At 34.2% G+C, this 18250-nt stretch overlaps 1 protein-coding gene and 1 pseudogene across 1 annotated transcript; one reads left to right on the forward strand and one right to left on the reverse strand.

Moving 5' to 3' along the window:
* The first annotated feature begins 881 nt into the window (after positions 1–881).
* LOC116405529 lies at positions 882–4586 on the forward strand (annotated as a pseudogene).
* Positions 4587–9467: 4881 nt separating this feature from the next.
* LOC116405530 (transcription factor ILR3-like) lies at positions 9468–12419 on the reverse strand (the record flags this gene model as incomplete). The annotated part of the gene is made up of 5 exons (XM_031889497.1): positions 9468–10072; positions 10178–10340; positions 10456–10533; positions 11342–11404; positions 12046–12419. Coding segments are annotated over 5 exons (939 nt in total), but the record flags the coding sequence as incomplete, so codon positions are not given.
* Positions 12420–18250: the final 5831 nt, after the last annotated feature.

The raw sequence follows: 18250 nt of genomic DNA on the forward strand, positions 1-18250 counted from the left end.
CTCTTCTTGCTGCCTGCTTAACTAAAGTCTCCGTCCCTATCTCGGGCATTTCCCGCTAATGCAAAATATGCTTTAGGTCTGAACCAGTGGTGGGTTTGTTAACGCCATCGAAGAAGAAGGAGTATAGGGTCACCAACCGCCTTCAAGAAGGGAAAAGGCCTCTTTATGCTGTAGTTTTCAACTTCATCGACTCTCGATATTTCAATGTTTTTGCCACTGTTGGCGGCAATCGGGTCAGCCCTTCATTCATATCTTCTACATTTGTTTTCTTTCGATTTTGCAGTATTCAAGGGAAAATTCAAGAGTGACCCATCTTTTCTCTTTGAAGTTTTTGTTGCCTTTCGATTACTATTTCCTTCTTGGTGTCGGGTACTTCAGATCTTGTTTCTCTCTTGATGTCTTGCATTTCCAATTGTGATACTGCAAATCTGCTACTTCTATAATCCATTTATCATGATTCTTTAGTAAAAAATTGCCTTCACGGCTCCCCCCAAACTCTGGTGCTAATGCTATGAAATTGTCTCCATGAAAGTTTTGGTTGATGAATTTCAAACTTCGATGCTGTTTTTTTTTTTTTCTTTTTTTACATCCGTGGGTGTCCTGATCAGTTAGGCACTGAGTAATTTCAGGTGACTACCCGCCTGACCTTATAATTTGGTGCAGTTTTAGTGATGCTTAATACTCTTGCAGATTACAGTTTACCAATGTCTTGAAGGGGGTGTTATAGCGTGTTGCAATCTTACGTCGATGAAGATGTGAGTGACTGTGTTGTAGTTTAATCTCTGATCCGTTTATATTCTCAAGTTACATTGAGTTCTCCATGTACTTTGTAGATCAGAAGGATGAATCTTTTTACACTGTAAGCTGGGCTTACAACGTGGATGGCTCCCTTTTTTGTTGCTGGTGGAATCAATGGTATAATCCGTGTTATTGATGCTGGCAGTGAAAAATATATAAGGTATTGCTTTGGATCATAATCATCAGATTTTAGTATTTTCATTTTCCAACGAGAAGTTGGAATATAGTTTTACATACACTTAAAGAATGCATATGCATATCAGCATACGAATGAATGCCTTGTTAATTTAGTTATAGGAGATATCTTATTTTTCTCAGTTGTTATATGCATTTTAATGACAATAGTAATTATAGAAAAAGAGAGGGGGGGGGGTGTGTCAGGGGACCAGAAAAAAAAAATCGAAGAGGTTCCAGAGGTAGAGAAGAAATCCACTCACGGAGCAGCACAAACTGAGCATATTCAGAAAGTCAATAATTGAGATAGAGAAACAATTCACTCAATGAGCAGTATCCAATGCCAGTCTATATACATTAGGGAAGTGAATAATCCATCAAATTGCAAGCACCATCCAATTGGTAGCCAAGGGAAAGAGAGGATGGAAGGCTTATAAACATGAAAATGGTTGATGGTCATAAAAAAAAGTTGAAGTTGTCGAACATGATATTTGCTTATCTGTCAGCTAGGTGAACTTGCCATGGAGTTGAACGTGCATTGATTATTTGTAGTAGTTGTACATAAATTTAATTGTATGATTTACTCTCAGGTATTTAACTTGCTTCCATTCCAACTTTGATCTGCTCTTCTTTGCAGAGTTTTGTTGGTCATGGTGATTCAATAAATGAAATCAGGGACTCAGCCACTGAAGCCATCACTTGTGATCTCTGCAAGTAAAGTACGGTGCTGAATATGTTCTTAGATTTGTTTAGGATAAGATATATTTCTTACGATCTTTTCAAATTACCTTGATTAATGGTTTAATTGTCCAGGATGAGTCTGTTCGATTATGGAATGTTCATACAGGTATTTGCATTTTGGATTTGCTGGTGCAGGTGGTCATCGTAATGAGGTCTTAAGTGTGGTAAGGATTAGACTATATGCATTTTATCTCTTTTTAATTTTCTTAATTCCTACTTCGATCTTCCAATTCTGTGTTTTTTTTTCTTTTTGAAGAAATCTTCCAATTGTATGTTAAGTGAACTTTTTGCTTTGAAACCTAGGACATAAAGTGTACTGACGTTATATTTGCTTTAGGATTTTCATCCATCAGATATTTATCGCATTGCTAGCTGTGGAATGGACAACACTGAGTAAAAATTTGGTCAATGAAAGGTAGGGCATTGCCTGTTATGTATTTGTTTAAACCTATTGCCAATGTATATTCTATGAAGATTAAAGTATTGAGACTTGGTCTAATTTGAGTATTATTCATAGTTAACCCAATTGAACCTCAACATAATTTTATGGAATCCTCATTCTATCTTAGTAATCAATCTCGAGATATCTCTTTTCATGCCCTGTGGCATTTTTCCATTCAAATTCAGTGGTCATGAATTGTTCATTGTCCATGTTGTTCCACACTCTTGATTCCGAGCTTTTAATGTCCAAAGGCTAAGTTATGAGTTTTCATTGCATCAATTAAAATTTTTGTTTTTGTTTTATTTTTTATTTTTATTATGTCCAAAGGCTAAATTCCAGCTTCTGTTGACTAGCTCTTTATAATAATTTTTTCTCTCTATTAATGTTTGCTTCAGAGTTCTGGACATACGTGGAAAAATCTTTTACCTGGACAGATCTTCCATCAAAGTTTCCCACCAAGTATGTCCAATTTCCAGTAAGTATCACACCTCTTTATGTTTCAGATTGACATTTATCTTCTGAATCTAAATTTACTTTGTGAATTCAGGTGTTCATAGCATCAGTTCATTCAAATTATGTTGATTGCAGTAGGTGGCTTGGTGATTTTATTCTTTCAAAGGTGAACAAGCTTCTCTTTCCATTGATAATGTGTTTGACAGTTATTGGTTGATCATGAGAGTATGATGGGAATGGTTTTGCCATGGGTAAAGCACTACTGCCATACCCAAGCGTACATTTCTCTCAAGATCATCTTGTTTCATTTTTGGAAGTATTATAGAATTGATTTTGGATAAGGCTTAGATTACTCTATAAACTAGAAACCCCAACACATCCTGAATACGTTTTGCTTATTTGTTTAGTCAAAATCATATTTGTAATATAGGGAGTGCATATTTTGCAGTACCAATCAGAAAATATTTAACCTACCACGTTGGTGTGCACTCTTAGAAATTTCTGCACAAACACACACGTTTATGTATGTTTGTGATTGTTTGCCGTGGCCTCAACCTACCATTCCACAGAGATGCACATCCTCTAATGTCTACTTCGGGAGACATCTAGGATTTTCTAGTTTTCTACTAGAATAATGAATCTTAGGATTCTAAAACTTGGACACTCGACTCCCTGAACTGCAAGCCATAAGCCTGTGTGATTATTCCCTTGGCACCAAAAAGAAAGTGGATAAATTTTTTATCATGTTTTTTTTATAATTTTTAAAAACAAATTATCATCCGGAGTATAATAAGGACTATCTCTGTGCATTTCAGAGTGTTGACAATGAAATTGTGTTGTGGAACCTAAAATGAAGGAACAGTCACCTGGAGAGGTATGATCATCAACCTTATTTATTTCTGAAACATCAATTTATTATATTTCTTCCATTTGTGCTCAGCACGGCAATTTCTGTGGATCTAAGTTTACCAATGTTTTTTTTTGTTTAGGGTACTGTGGATATTCTTCAGAAGTACCCTGTTCCTGAATGTGATATTTGGTTTATCAAGTTTTCCTGTGATTTTCATTATAATGCAGCTGCTATAGGTAACTCCATCTCATGCTAGCGACCAATTCATGCCAAGCCTTTGCAACATAGTCCTTGTAAATCCTAACTACCAATTGATCAATTGAGATCTCACTGTTTCTATTCTTTGCACACCAGGAAACAGGGAAGGAAAAATTTTTGTTTGGGAACTTCAGTCAAGCCCCCAGTTCTCATCGCAAGGTTTGTTCAACATTTTATTATGTTTTTACAGTGGTTTCTTAATTATTCCTCTGACTCGAAGTTTTCTTGTTCATTTTCTCATCTAGGTTGTCTCATGCCCAGTCGAAGTCTCCTCGACAGACAGCCATGTCCTTTGATGGAAGGTTGGCAATTTGCGTGTTTATTATGAACCTCTCTCCATTTCCGTTGACATCAAACATGTAAAACTTAAAATGAATACATTGTTTTCATTGTTTCAGTATAATTTTGAGTTGCTGTGAAGATGGGACAATTTGGCGCTGGGATGCTATGACAACCACTTGAGCCATTTAGCGCATGTACAGATAACTTCATCAAATATTATTTTTCTTCTAATTAGTAATTAGTAATCAGTCATTTTCTTTCAGCATTACTATATCACATTATGGAAGCTAGAAACCCAACTAACCTGCTTATGAAATGAACAATTTGTAGTAAAACGTTATAGGTTGCTGAATGAGACAGAGGAACAGTTCAGTTTTTCTTGTCCTTTTCTTCTTCTATGTAGTTTAGGTTCATACTGGTAATTAGTCCATTTCTTCAGCTTATAGAGCTTACAAAGAACCAGTGAGGTAGTTCTTGCTTATCCCTTTTTATCTGAAACAAAACAAGCCGTGATAGCAATCTCACGTTATGGTCACAACTTTGGTTAGCAGTGAAAAGATGTTCCTATTAGAATTTTGATTTGAACAAGTGCATGACTTGTGATCAAATAAGTTGGATGCGTTTTGTAATTCTAGGTGATATTTGACATTATTCCTGCAACTTGTAGTTTATCTAAACATGTATACCTTGGATGTTGAAATTTGGAAAAAGAGACCAAAGTTGGAATTATTTGGCCAAAGAAAAAGGCTGAGAATCTGTACTAATCTTTTGAGGTTAGGAGTTGGGACTGCCAAAATAATCCCTTGCTAAGAATATAAGCATATATACAGATAAAGTTAGTCTAGTTCTTCTAAAATTTAAGTTCGATTGTGTCTATGTAATTGTTATTTATTTCATTATAGGTTTTTTTATTTACATTTACTTATTAAATATGATTAATGAAATTTAACAATGATGTGACTATGATAGTTTTTATTTTAACAAAATACATTTTTGGTACATGAGGTTTAAGGATCATATCTATTTGGTTTACGGAATTTAAAACAAGCACTTAGTTTTTTACCTTTGTAAAATACTTCGGATTTAATTTTAAATGAATGGAATGCTTATTAATCTAGATTGGAAGGTAATTGTACAATGACATGTTAATTTCTTTGATTAGTTGGCAAAAATAGATTATAAATTAATTTTAAAAAAGTTAAAATGTTAAAATATCTCCTAAACCATGTTCTGCCATGGCTTCCTCATACTCCCATTTTCTCTCGACTCCAAATTCCATTCTTGTTTTCCCTTGATCTTACCCACTTTCACGAACCATCACAAATTGCATTGAATTAGACCTTTCAATCTTCAGATTTCTTCCAAAAAAAAAAAAAAAAAAAAACTCATTGAATGTATTGGACTATCATGTACACCGAAGTTATCATCAGAGCACATCCGATTTTGATTCCAGCCACATAGCTTTCGAAAATCAGAAATCTATAATTAGTCGCCAATCCCATGGAAGCCAAAATCGCATAGAATAAAGTGAATTTGTTTTTTTTAGATTTTGGGCTTGGCTGAGTGTAGTAAGCTAATTGAATGTTTTGTCTGACGACAAATGGAAGGGTTGTTGTGTTAAGAGTGGAAATGGAGTTTGCTTGGATGGCATGACTAATATATTGTAAGGTTTGGTTCGAGTTGAAGAACATAAAAGAGGGATTCTTCACTATGATGATGATTGCCGGCTTTTAAGTTTTTAAAATTAATTTATAGTTTATTTTTGCCAATTAATCAAAGAAATTAACGTCATCCTACAATTAGCTTTCACATCATGACATGTCTGTTTGATATAAGTATTTCATTCCCTTCAACTTAAATCTAAATCAAATATCGTTTAGAAGTATTTTACAAATCAAATATCGTTTAGAAGTATTTTGCAAATGTGAGGGACTAAAGTATTTATTTTAAAATTTCGAGGGCTAAGTAGACGTAAACCTCAAACCTCGAGGAATCAATGTGCATTTTGCCCTTTTTATTTGAAGATATATATTTAAAAGTTCGGTAAATTTCTTGTTAGGTATAATTTTAGTATAAAGTCATTTTCAAATGCGGTTGTTGTCAATCACGTCATTTACCAAATTATTATAATTGGATTTAGAACTAATTAAAATTTGACATGTGTTTCAAATTGAAATTGAGGACGTAAATTAGCAAATCTTCATGAAGCCACGTGTTTCATCATAATTGTTTGATCAAGTTAATTATTTTTTGTACAATTAAATATTGTTTATTTGGACTAATGTTCAATTGAGCCAAAGATAAGTTTAATGTAGTCCAAATGTTAAATAATGCCCAAATCCATATGACTGAGCTTAGGAGTCTGGTCCGTGAACCAACTAAGCTCAAGCCCATAAAGTCCACCATTGAACCAATATAGTAGAGTTCTCTTAATTTATGGGGTTCATAAATTTTAATTCCAGAGAGCCTAGAGAGAATTCTCCCAACAACAAAAAGACTCAATAGCTCTTAAAGGCGACATCGTTCCTTGAAACTCAAGTTCTTTGGATCATAAATCTTCTTCCAAGACTCCAACTTCAAGAACATCAAACGCTCCGCTTTCATATATCAAGTATAAGTATTCAGTCAAGAGATAATTAGAGGATCAAGTACTAGTTTTGCTTCCATACATCAAGTGTAAGCACTCAGTCGAGAGAAAATCAGAGGATCGAGAACTAGAGATCGAACCACATCACATCAAATCAATACAAACACTGTATACACAAGTTTAACTCCACGAAACACATTTCTTCAGAAATCTCGTGCTTACAAATTGACATGTCTAGTGGAACATTTCTACCTCTCATCTCTCTCTTGAAATTCAAATCAACAAACCAACAATGATAAAAAAAAAAAAAAAAAAAGTTGCATCAAAATCTTCTGTTGCAAGCGACACTTATACAAGACTTGTCACCTGTAGTTGTTCAAAGGAGATCATCGTGCATAGCATCCTCAAGCAGTTGATGGAATCTCCTAAATTGTTGGGTTTGTCTTCAAGGAATATCCTTTGTATGATAACTTTGATTCTGCCTCTAACAGGTCAAAGAGTGAAACACTTCTGATGTGATGTCTATCACGATGGCTGATGTAACGCTCAAGACCGTCATGACGAAGATGTTGAGAAAATTAATCGCCTGATGAAAGCGCTCAAGGAGAGAGACCATGGAATCATAACTCTGAGAAAATAAATGCATACTCGTGAAACCACAAAGTTAAGTCAAACTCCTATTGTCAAAGCCATTAAAAGGGAAATAATGTGGTGTAGAAAAACCAACCACAACAACAATCCACTTGAAAGAACAACCCAAAGCAGCACATCGCCATCAATCAAGGTGAGGTGAAGTTGGCTTGGATTAAGGGTAAACAAAAGAGAATAAAATACACTAGAAATCCACTAAAAATAGAATACATGATTATGTTGTTGTTGATTTTTTTTCTCTCTTAGTACAACAATCGTGGGATGAGGGATCAAACTTCCAACCTCTAGAGTGGAAGACACCTTTAACCTTTGAACTATTACTTTTGTCATAAATTTAGATTCTCTTTGGACATTTGCAAGGTGTTGATGATGATAACGATTCTAATGATATATTGATATTGATTAATTATTGAAATAGTAAAGGTGTACATGAGGTTCAAGGAGGATTCGAGCTCCTATGGTTCCAATACAAACGACCAACAAAAACCAATACGGAAGAGAGTTGGTTTTACACAAATGACCAACAAAATACACAGTAGGGATGAACATCGGTCAGTCGGTCGGAGCTGGTTTAACCCAAGATAGTCTTCCCACTGTTCCTTGCATATGTTTTAGTCACTCAGATCAGAGGTTTTGTTCATCAATGATCACACGCATAAGTGACTTTTCCTTTCAAATGACTACAGGAACTTCCTACTTTAGGACTCATGCACAAAACTCCCTTGCCTTTCTTATCAAGTACTTCTAGCATTGTTTTGTTAGTTCCACTAACTGAATAATATCCACTAACTGAGAGCTTTGTCCCTAGCTAAGTGCTTCGTTCAAAGTATTCTTCCTTAGGTTCAAATCTCTCTTATGCGCGCATGGTCTGTATTTTTGTTTTTAAGAATATGTATATTCACTTCAAGTTAATTGAAGACACACATATATGTAGATATATATATTTACAAATGTCTCTTTATTATTCCTTCAAAGTGTTTGATCAATGTTTCTATGAAAAAAAAAGTGTTTGACCAATGCATGCTACTTAGTCGAGCCAAAAATCCACCTTATCATGAGTAGAGAGTTTGACTACTTGATGATCTGGTAGAAAAATCTGAATGTTAGTTCTCTCTGGTGCAACCAACCAAGATTGACATCTTGAACTTTGGCCTTCTACTTTTGAAAATTTGCTAAAGTTTCAGCCTTTTCAATTACATTTGTGCTAAATTACAAATAAATAAATAAATATATATACATACTTGTTAGAATATAATTTCTCACTCAACAAAAAGCCACCTTTAATAGTAATTTCAGCGCACAAGTAGGATAACCATAGAAAAAAAAACCAATACAAGAAAGAGTTAAATAAAGTAGTCCAATTTGTTTTTTTTTTTTTTCACCTTAACTTAGGTGGATTGAGAATACAAATAACCTTGTATTTTTTAGGCTGCTAAAAAGTGGCTTTGCTCAAAAACATCTGGGTTTGTTAACTATTTATTTTTTAGTTTTCTGTTTTTGAAACTTAAAAGTTTGTAACACTATTTGCTTTTACTTTTCCTTTTTGTCTATGTACTATTTTTTAAAAAAATTTAAGTCGACTTTTGAAGACTTCTTTTTCATCTGTTAAAAAATTAAGTTTGTTTTTTTTATTTGAATTAAAATATTAATTTAGAAAACAAAAAAATATAGTAAATTTGTATGAGAAAATAAGAGGTTGGAAATACTGTTAATATATTTCTTTTTTGTCAAGAGAGAAAAACAAATCTCATTGTGTCATAGTAGACTAGTCGTTTTCGCATTCTCTTATAGCTGTTTTATTTGTTAACTCTCTATGCGATAGATTGGTTTGTTTGGTCTTTTGTCTTTTTTTTTCTCTGTTTTTGAAAAAGGAAAACCATCGTTATTAAACAATAGTATACTTCCTTTTTTTCTCGAATTTTGAACAGATCCTTATCATTGGTCTAACATTCACGTTTGTGGATCACAACAATGAATAAATCATCTATCAGTTAGCAACTTAATTTGAAAATGAATACAACTCCATTTGGATTTCTAACAAATTGCAATAGTCCGCTATCTAAGTTATTTAATTCATAATTTGAAAATGAATACAACTCCCAAATTTCTTTAAAAACTGATAATCGTAAATATATATCAAAATGTTATTTAATTCATTGCACTTATAGGAAGTTAAACTAATGATTGATTAAAAAGCCAGGATTGCAAATATCATCCAAATTAAAGATGTATTTGGTTGACAATTTTTATTTTAAAATTAGAAATTTTCCCAAAAAATTAATGGCATTCCTAACTTGACCACGACTTCTGAAAAGACAGAACCAATTACCAAATCACTCACTTATTCACATTTACAATTACAATACTTAAGAAAAACAGGTAGGGTTCTTTCAAGTATCCAATGACAAATAACATAAGCAGCCCTCAAAAAATCAATTGACAGGCGAGCCTACTAACTAAAAAAACTAATATATATTAGTTGACAATGGCAGGTAAAAATGAAGGTCCAGGGAAAAATCCCAAGCAATCGCGTGCTGCCAATGGTTTTCTTTTGGCAACCTTGGTTGCCACCAGGTTAGGCAACAGGTGGCCGGAGTACGTGATCCTGTGACGTGTCCACCGCAGCAGGTGGCATGAATTGCCACATGGCAACACTAGGGTGGTAACCAATGAAAGGAACTAACTTATTGCCAGCTTGACCCTGAGCAGGAAATGTGGGTATTGGTGGAGGTAAGAAGCCAGGTTGTTGAGCAGGAATGGACTTTACTTGCTGCTCTAGCCTCTCCTTATCTGCCTTGAGCCTCTGCTTCTCGTCGCGAAGCTCGTTCTTCTCAGCCTACACAAGATTGAAAGAAATGAAATTATGATTTGGCGTTTTATATTTCTCCATGCAAATGCATAAAATGCAAACAAATTGGCAAAGAAATCCATGGAGACTTGCCTTCAACTCTTTGATCTTCTCCTGGAGACTTGAATTCGATTCCTTTAGTTTCTGCGTTTCACTACGTAGCTGATTCACCATTCGAACTGCATCAACTAAAATTGCAGCCTTGTCAGTTTTGGGTGGTCTTCCAGGATCCAAAATGGAGCCCAGTTCCAGAAACCTGTTTTGAGATTCATCATAAAAATTATGCTTTGCTGGGGCAACATATAATCCTTATGAACATAAATGAAGGGAAAATGTGTTGGTTGCACATTGGTTTGGGTCAGAGGAAGTACTTGTCATTGAGCCTATCCCTCCGCAATTTCTCCCTACATGCTTTGGAGCTTGATGCACTACATGAATCAGATCTAACCCTGTAACAGAAAACAAGGGTACTTATTCAATGGCATATGAAATTTTCCTTTCTAATTTCTAATCTGTTATTATTCTCTATCTAGGTTTACTTTAACCACCTCAATATCTTTAACATGTATAACCAAATTTCACACAGAGAACATACATGAAAGCAAACACAAATGGATCCACAGCATAATTATAAAAATTCTCATAAAATGTAAATAAAAATAAATGGGTTGAAGCTCAATTGGACAAACTATGAAGAATCGTGGCTGTCGCTAACTCCCCATCTAAGCCACAAAACCAAGTGCTCTCCACTCTACAGTTAACTCATAGCAAATAAGGAAACATCTATACCATGTGCTGTGCACGGGGCAAATGCCTTGCATCTCAGCAAAAAGATACTCAAATTCTGTTAGTCACGTAAACCAAAGCAATATCTACCTATCTTACCCCCAAACTTATTGTCATAGTAACTGACCTATAAGTAATTTTGAGCCCATCAAAACATAATACTAATGAAAATTTCAGGCAATTTTAAATTAAAGGAACTCAAAATTACAAGTGATGGCTAATTAAATGCTTCCTGAAAGTCCATAAAGAAATTCTGAAGTCTTGTAATTTATTCACACCATGCTGCTCTACTTGTGATAATAACACAGCCCCATGGGTTAGCTGTTCATACGGAAAGACATTCAAATCTGGCATATTATTTAGAGGCAAAATGCTGATCTTTCTTTGAGTTCAACATGTTGGGTTGAAGGAAGTAAGAGGATAATTTTGTCCAAACAAAAAAGATTAAAAGGTAACAATAAAGGTTCGTACCGCTTCTTTGAGCCTGATTCTAGACGGCCATCCAGATCTGCCAACGAACCATCAATTTCCACACTGCAATAACATGTCAAAGGAAAAAGAAATAAGTACACACAAAATTTATATCAACATGTCCATTGAAAGCAAACTAGAAAACATATTATTTCGCATACTAAAAGGATTAAAAATAACATCAGAGTTCTTTCCAAACGGTCAACTGACAAATACACATAAACATCGAAACCAAGATGCACAATGGTATGACGTTCTTTGTTCATCATCCTCACAATCTTAAAGTTTCTAAAATACAATAACAAATAGTTTTAGCCCAAAAAACAAAACTCTGGTTAACTACACCATCATCCCCGTGGATACTAAATTAATTAGGTCAACGACATGATAGTTCACCAAACACAATCAGAAGTATAGCATCTGTACAAAACATTTCCCACCCAAAATCTCCTAAACTTCCATTCATAAGTCGGACGTCTGAACCAATAACTAACTCAATCCAAAAATGTTCAAAACCAGGTTGAGATCTTGCTTAAAAGAAATCCTCTCGAAAATTAATCTGAGCAATGAGAGAAAGGGTCACCCACCTCCAACAATTCGGTATGAACAAGAAAATCCGGGAAGTATTATGTCTTCCCCAATAGATTCGATAAGAAGAAGGGGAAAAAAGCTTAAAAGAATAATTGAGAGAAATCTGAGATTACCCGGAATCATGGGCGCCGTTAAAGGGCTGAATAGGCCAAGAGAAGCTTGAGCTCGCGACCGGGAAATTCCCATCGGGTACAGGGATGTCTTCGATCAAACCATAATCGAACAACCAATTGGGATTTTCGGGGATACCATTTCTCAAACAGTTATTGAAAAAAAAGAACGCGAGATTGTCGGAAAATAATAAAATTTTCCGACCAGAAGAATTGGAAAAAAGATGGAAAGAAAATTGAAGAGAAATTGAGAAGAGGAGAGTTAGGGTTAGGGCTGGAAGGATTGAGGAGGGAGAAAATGGAGGAAGGTGGATTTTAGAGGACGACAAGAATCGAAGAAGATTAGGGATTTGAGGGTAGCGATGGCAGATGATCGATCATGTTAGGATCGAGTGGGAGAAACACGTCATCTAAACGCGTAGTTTTGGTCATGGGCTTTCAAGGTTGAAATTGGTAAAAGTCCTATTAAAATGAGGCAACTAGTTAAATACCAAACTAACTACTTTTGTTTGGATAAATACTAAAATAAATAAATAATTATACATATGCCAAAATCTCAAAATTCATTTAAAATGAATAATATAAATTCACAGAACCAATCTCACTTCAACTAAAAATCCAACCTTCAAATAAAGCTTCATGACACTTAAAAACTCACTCAAATACACCTTAATAAAACATATACCAACCCAAGTAATTAATATATTTATCAATCCTCAAATCAATCCAAATGGATAGATTTGGATTCCAATACACATTCCACCCAAATTTATTGTTCATGAAGCTTTTTGGTTGAAAATCTGTGAAGACATGAAGCTCTCTAATATCTATTCATTACAAATTTATCTGATATCTGTTCATTAGAAATACTCGCAGTGGAGAAAAAAAAATCTTTGATCAAAATTCGTGTAGCCGTGAAGATTTTCATTGACCATTTGTTCAAAATTCTTGCGGTGGAGAAGAAATTGTTTGGTTGAAATCCATGAAACTGTAAAGGTTGTGGAGGACAAACAAAATCTTGATGATGAATGATAGAATCTCCAAACTTTTCAAAGCAAACAATGGTAGTCTTCAAGCAAATGAGGTATCGGGCATTTAAAATAATGTGCATAGTTTAAAAGCTAGGGTTTTTTTTTTTTAAAAAAAAAGAATTAACAAATGGTTTAAAAGGCACTATTTTAAATCTATGATATACAAACCTACCACTTAAAAAATATTTTGTAAGGTTATAAAAAATAATATATCAAAAACATGAGAGAGAAAGTTGTTAGAACAAAAATAACTTAAATTAAACTTATGAAAAAATGAAAATTGTGCTATGTAGGCCGTATTAATGTGAAAAATGTCACTCGATGGATGGAAGACATTTAGAAGAGTGAATTTCATCACTTTCTTGATATTTGAAAATTCTATAATATATCAAAATACCTTATTTCAAAATAGATTTCAAATCTCAACAAGTTTATTGGAAAAATTATTATTTAAGAGAATAAGATATTACTGAAATGGTAGTAAATTACACTTCTTCTATTTTGAATTACACATAAATTATACATGATACATTAATTAATCAATATTGGTAAATGGTTATCACTGAAATGGTAGTAAAACAAAAAAGTCCGTGAATGAAGTTAGTACAACCATATAATCATATCCATTACTTGTAAACATTTTAAATTGGTAAATGATTCAACAACTTAGAAACAAATTTTGAATTTTAATTTACGAGCGTACTAGACACAAAGTTTAAAGTTTACGTTGAAACTTTTTTATAGTTGTGTTTCATTTTAGTATCCTTCGTCATTCTAATAATAATCAAAAGCCCCTCCCACTCTATCACACATTTCCTTTGGAAATGGACTTAGTACCACTTGTTACAAACTAGAATTAATATAAAGTAATAGTTTTATTTTAGATGGTACGTCAACCCGACCAATAGATTTCGATATTTTTATCGTAGTTTAAAATGAGGTTTAAAAATGCTAATAATAATAGAATAAAGAAAATTGATTGTATAGGTTTTCTGGGAGCTAATTAATAATCGAAATAATAATGCTATTAAGAGGTCGATCATCTTCAAATATATTTTACCGTGGCCAATCTAACATATATGTATCCATTTAAATGGCCCGAGTTTGATATTTAAGTCGCGCTTATATAGCGAGACGAAGAAAGCAAATCAAATTCGACTAGAGTTAGCAGTGAACATAAAGAATAAAATTAAATAGAGAAGCCCTTAAATTAAATAGTCATTCACGTACAATATAATGTTTGAAGGCTAGAAGGCAAGAAAGTTACAACACACGTAGAACTCTCAGGCTTAATAGAAATGATAATCATCAAAGGAAAGGAAAAGACAATATAGCCTTTGATTTTTGTTGTGTCGTATATAAATGAATATTCAAATATGTCCATTGTAACATATCAAACATGGTGCAGAGGGTTTTGTTTTTAGTTGTGTGGAATGGGGCATAATAATTAAGAGAAAGGCAAATTCTTTGGAAGAGTAGATAAAAGTTAATGTGGGAGGATGGGCAACTCAGGTAACTTAGGGAGTTCTGGTTTAGGCAGATTTGGCAATTTTGGCAATTTAGGAATCTGGGGTTTAGACAAGTCATCAGAAAGTTTACGCTTTTCCAAAGGTGGAAGGTGGGGCAGTGAAGGTAACTCAACCTTTGGTAGGGGAAGAAGCTCGGACATTGGCAAAATAGGTATTTGTGGTTTTGGAAGCTCCTTCGGTTCAATTGCAGCTCTAAGAGATGCCTTGCGCTCGCTTTCGTGATCAAAAACTCAAAATTCATCAACATAACGGCACCAAGGATCAGAGGAATTGCAGAGATTGAGAAGCGATGAGTGGCCATTGAATTTTGAAAGTCAGGTAAAGGAATTGACACTAGATTATAGATGATTGATACAAATTTAGGTTAATTTGATTGTGCAAGTGTTGATGATCTCCCTTTATAGCATGCAAAAACTATTTATAGGTTAAAGGAGAGGGGTGGAGGAAAGCATATATGGGCTGTTAGATGAGAAATGATTGGTACAAAAAGTGTTAGTTCGGCTTTCCCACCGATGCATATGATTATTCAAAGCTAGTTGCAACTAAAGTTACCCCCCAAACCTGTACGTACACACTACGGATGTGCAAACCTTTGTCCAACCTGATGAATCGGGTCGAATTGACATGTTCAGTCTTTTCTTTTCTTCTTAATTTACTTGTTTTCTTTGTTTTGGGCATGAAAGTCGTTGACTTATCGTGCAACTCTCCCACTGCGTTGAAGACGCATCTTGTTTGATCCTAAATGCATTTGATGTTCAAATGATTAACAACGTTTGCCAACTATTTAGTGGATTTACTTGGACCCAAAAGATCAAATTTATTTAATCTATGTAAAGGTCTGTAGTCTTCTATTTGACGTTCCTTAACGACGAAGGATGTTTTTCATACAAATACCTCACTTTGTTATGGATAGTATAAAAACGACGACCGTTTCCATTCCTCTTCCAGGACGACCTACTCTTAGGCATATCTTTGAACATATATATATATATATATATATTCCTTCTGCATGCACATCTTCACATACTCAAATCAAGAAATTTTGTAAACTTGTTCAACACCATTTCTATAGTCTGTTGGTTTTACAACAAAGGATCTGTAAAATCTCACGCACTCTTCTTGAAGAAAACAAAGATAAATACTTTGTAAGATATATTGCCAAGAGGGAGAGAAAATTAAATGGAACTTCTTGCTTTTATTCAATTTGATGGACTAATATCTATAGTCTAAAAAGAAGCAAAAATTAGTAACCCACTAACTTAGTGCTTGGCTAAAACTTTGGAGATAATTAAAAAACTAAATAACCAAAACAATAAATAGAAAACCAACTTAATTCTTCCACCTATTTAGGAAGATCATGGCAAATTAATAGCCCACATAGTCCACAATTCTCTCCCAAGCAGTTTCGAAGGGAACAATGTTTCCAGTGCTATCTCTGTTGCATGTCTCAACCAAAGTTCGACACCGACCTAGGAATTAATTTCCTACGAGTTTCCTTGAAACCAAATATTATAGGGTCAAAAAAGTTGTCTCGTGCGGTTAGTCCAAGGTGAACGCAATTCTTTGAAATGGACTAGTAGAAAGTATATTCAAGGTAACAACCAAAGTTGATTTTAAACAACAAAATCGTCGTTTTAAAAATTATATTGATGAGTGGTGTTTCGAATCGTTGACTAATTGTAATTGATGTTTCGGAACAAACGACGAGGGAAATAGGTTATCCAAGACGAAAAAACAAAACAAAAACTTTGAAGTTGATTAATTTGATAGTTTGTCAAAAGAATTGTTTCTTATACATATATACGAATGAATGTAGAGTTACTTTTTTCTTTAATCCCCAGTCTCTAACGTTCGGGGCACAAACTAGAAGTCGGTGAATGAAGTTATTACAACCGATGTATAATCATATCCATTACTTGTAAACATTTTAAATTGGTAAATGATTCAACAACTTAGAAACAAATTTTGAATTTTAATTTACGAGCGTACTAGACACAAAGTTTAAAGTTTACGTTGAAACTTTTTTATAGTTGTGTTTCATTTTAGTATCCTTCGTCATTCTAATAATAATCAAAAGCCCCTCCCACTCTATCACACATTTCCTTTGGAAATGGACTTAGTACCACTTGTTACAAACTAGAATTAATATAAAGTAATAGTTTTATTTTAGATGGTACGTCAACCCGACCAATAGATTTCGATATTTTTATCGTAGTTTAAAATGAGGTTTAAAAATGCTAATAATAATAGAATAAAGAAAATTGATTGTATAGGTTTTCTGGGAGCTAATTAATAATCGAAATAATAATGCTATTAAGAGGTCGATCATCTTCAAATATATTTTACCGTGGCCAATCTAACATATATGTATCCATTTAAATGGCCCGAGTTTGATATTTAAGTCGCGCTTATATAGCGAGACGAAGAAAGCAAATCAAATTCGACTAGAGTTAGCAGTGAACATAAAGAATAAAATTAAATAGAGAAGCCCTTAAATTAAATAGTCATTCACGTACAATATAATGTTTGAAGGCTAGAAGGCAAGAAAGTTACAACACACGTAGAACTCTCAGGCTTAATAGAAATGATAATCATCAAAGGAAAGGAAAAGACAATATAGCCTTTGATTTTTGTTGTGTCGTATATAAATGAATATTCAAATATGTCCATTGTAACATATCAAACATGGTGCAGAGGGTTTTGTTTTTAGTTGTGTGGAATGGGGCATAATAATTAAGAGAAAGGCAAATTCTTTGGAAGAGTAGATAAAAGTTAATGTGGGAGGATGGGCAACTCAGGTAACTTAGGGAGTTCTGGTTTAGGCAGATTTGGCAATTTTGGCAATTTAGGAATCTGGGGTTTAGACAAGTCATCAGAAAGTTTACGCTTTTCCAAAGGTGGAAGGTGGGGCAGTGAAGGTAACTCAACCTTTGGTAGGGGAAGAAGCTCGGACATTGGCAAAATAGGTATTTGTGGTTTTGGAAGCTCCTTCGGTTCCTTAGGCAATTGCAGCTCTAAGAGATGCCTTGCGCTCGCTTTCGTGATCAAAAACTCAAAATTCATCAACATAACGGCACCAAGGATCAGAGGAATTGCAGAGATTGAGAAGCGATGAGTGGCCATTGAATTTTGAAAGTCAGGTAAAGGAATTGACACTAGATTATAGATGATTGATACAAATTTAGGTTAATTTGATTGTGCAAGTGTTGATGATCTCCCTTTATAGCATGCAAAAACTATTTATAGGTTAAAGGAGAGGGGTGGAGGAAAGCATATATGGGCTGTTAGATGAGAAATGATTGGTACAAAAAGTGTTAGTTCGGCTTTCCCACCGATGCATATGATTATTCAAAGCTAGTTGCAACTAAAGTTACCCCCCAAACCTGTACGTACACACTACACGATGTGCAAACCTTTGTCCAACCTGATGAATCGGGTCGAATTGACATGTTCAGTCTTTTCTTTTCTTCTTAATTTACTTGTTTTCTTTGTTTTGGGCATGAAAGTCGTTGACTTATCGTGCAACTCTCCCACTGCGTTGAAGACGCATCTTGTTTGATCCTAAATGCATTTGATGTTCAAATGATTAACAACGTTTGCCAACTATTTAGTGGATTTACTTGGACCCAAAAGATCAAATTTATTTAA

Source organism: Cucumis sativus, unplaced genomic scaffold, assembly GCF_000004075.3.
Source record: "Cucumis sativus cultivar 9930 unplaced genomic scaffold, Cucumber_9930_V3 scaffold115, whole genome shotgun sequence".
In the NCBI taxonomy this organism is placed as follows: domain Eukaryota; kingdom Viridiplantae; phylum Streptophyta; class Magnoliopsida; order Cucurbitales; family Cucurbitaceae; genus Cucumis; species Cucumis sativus.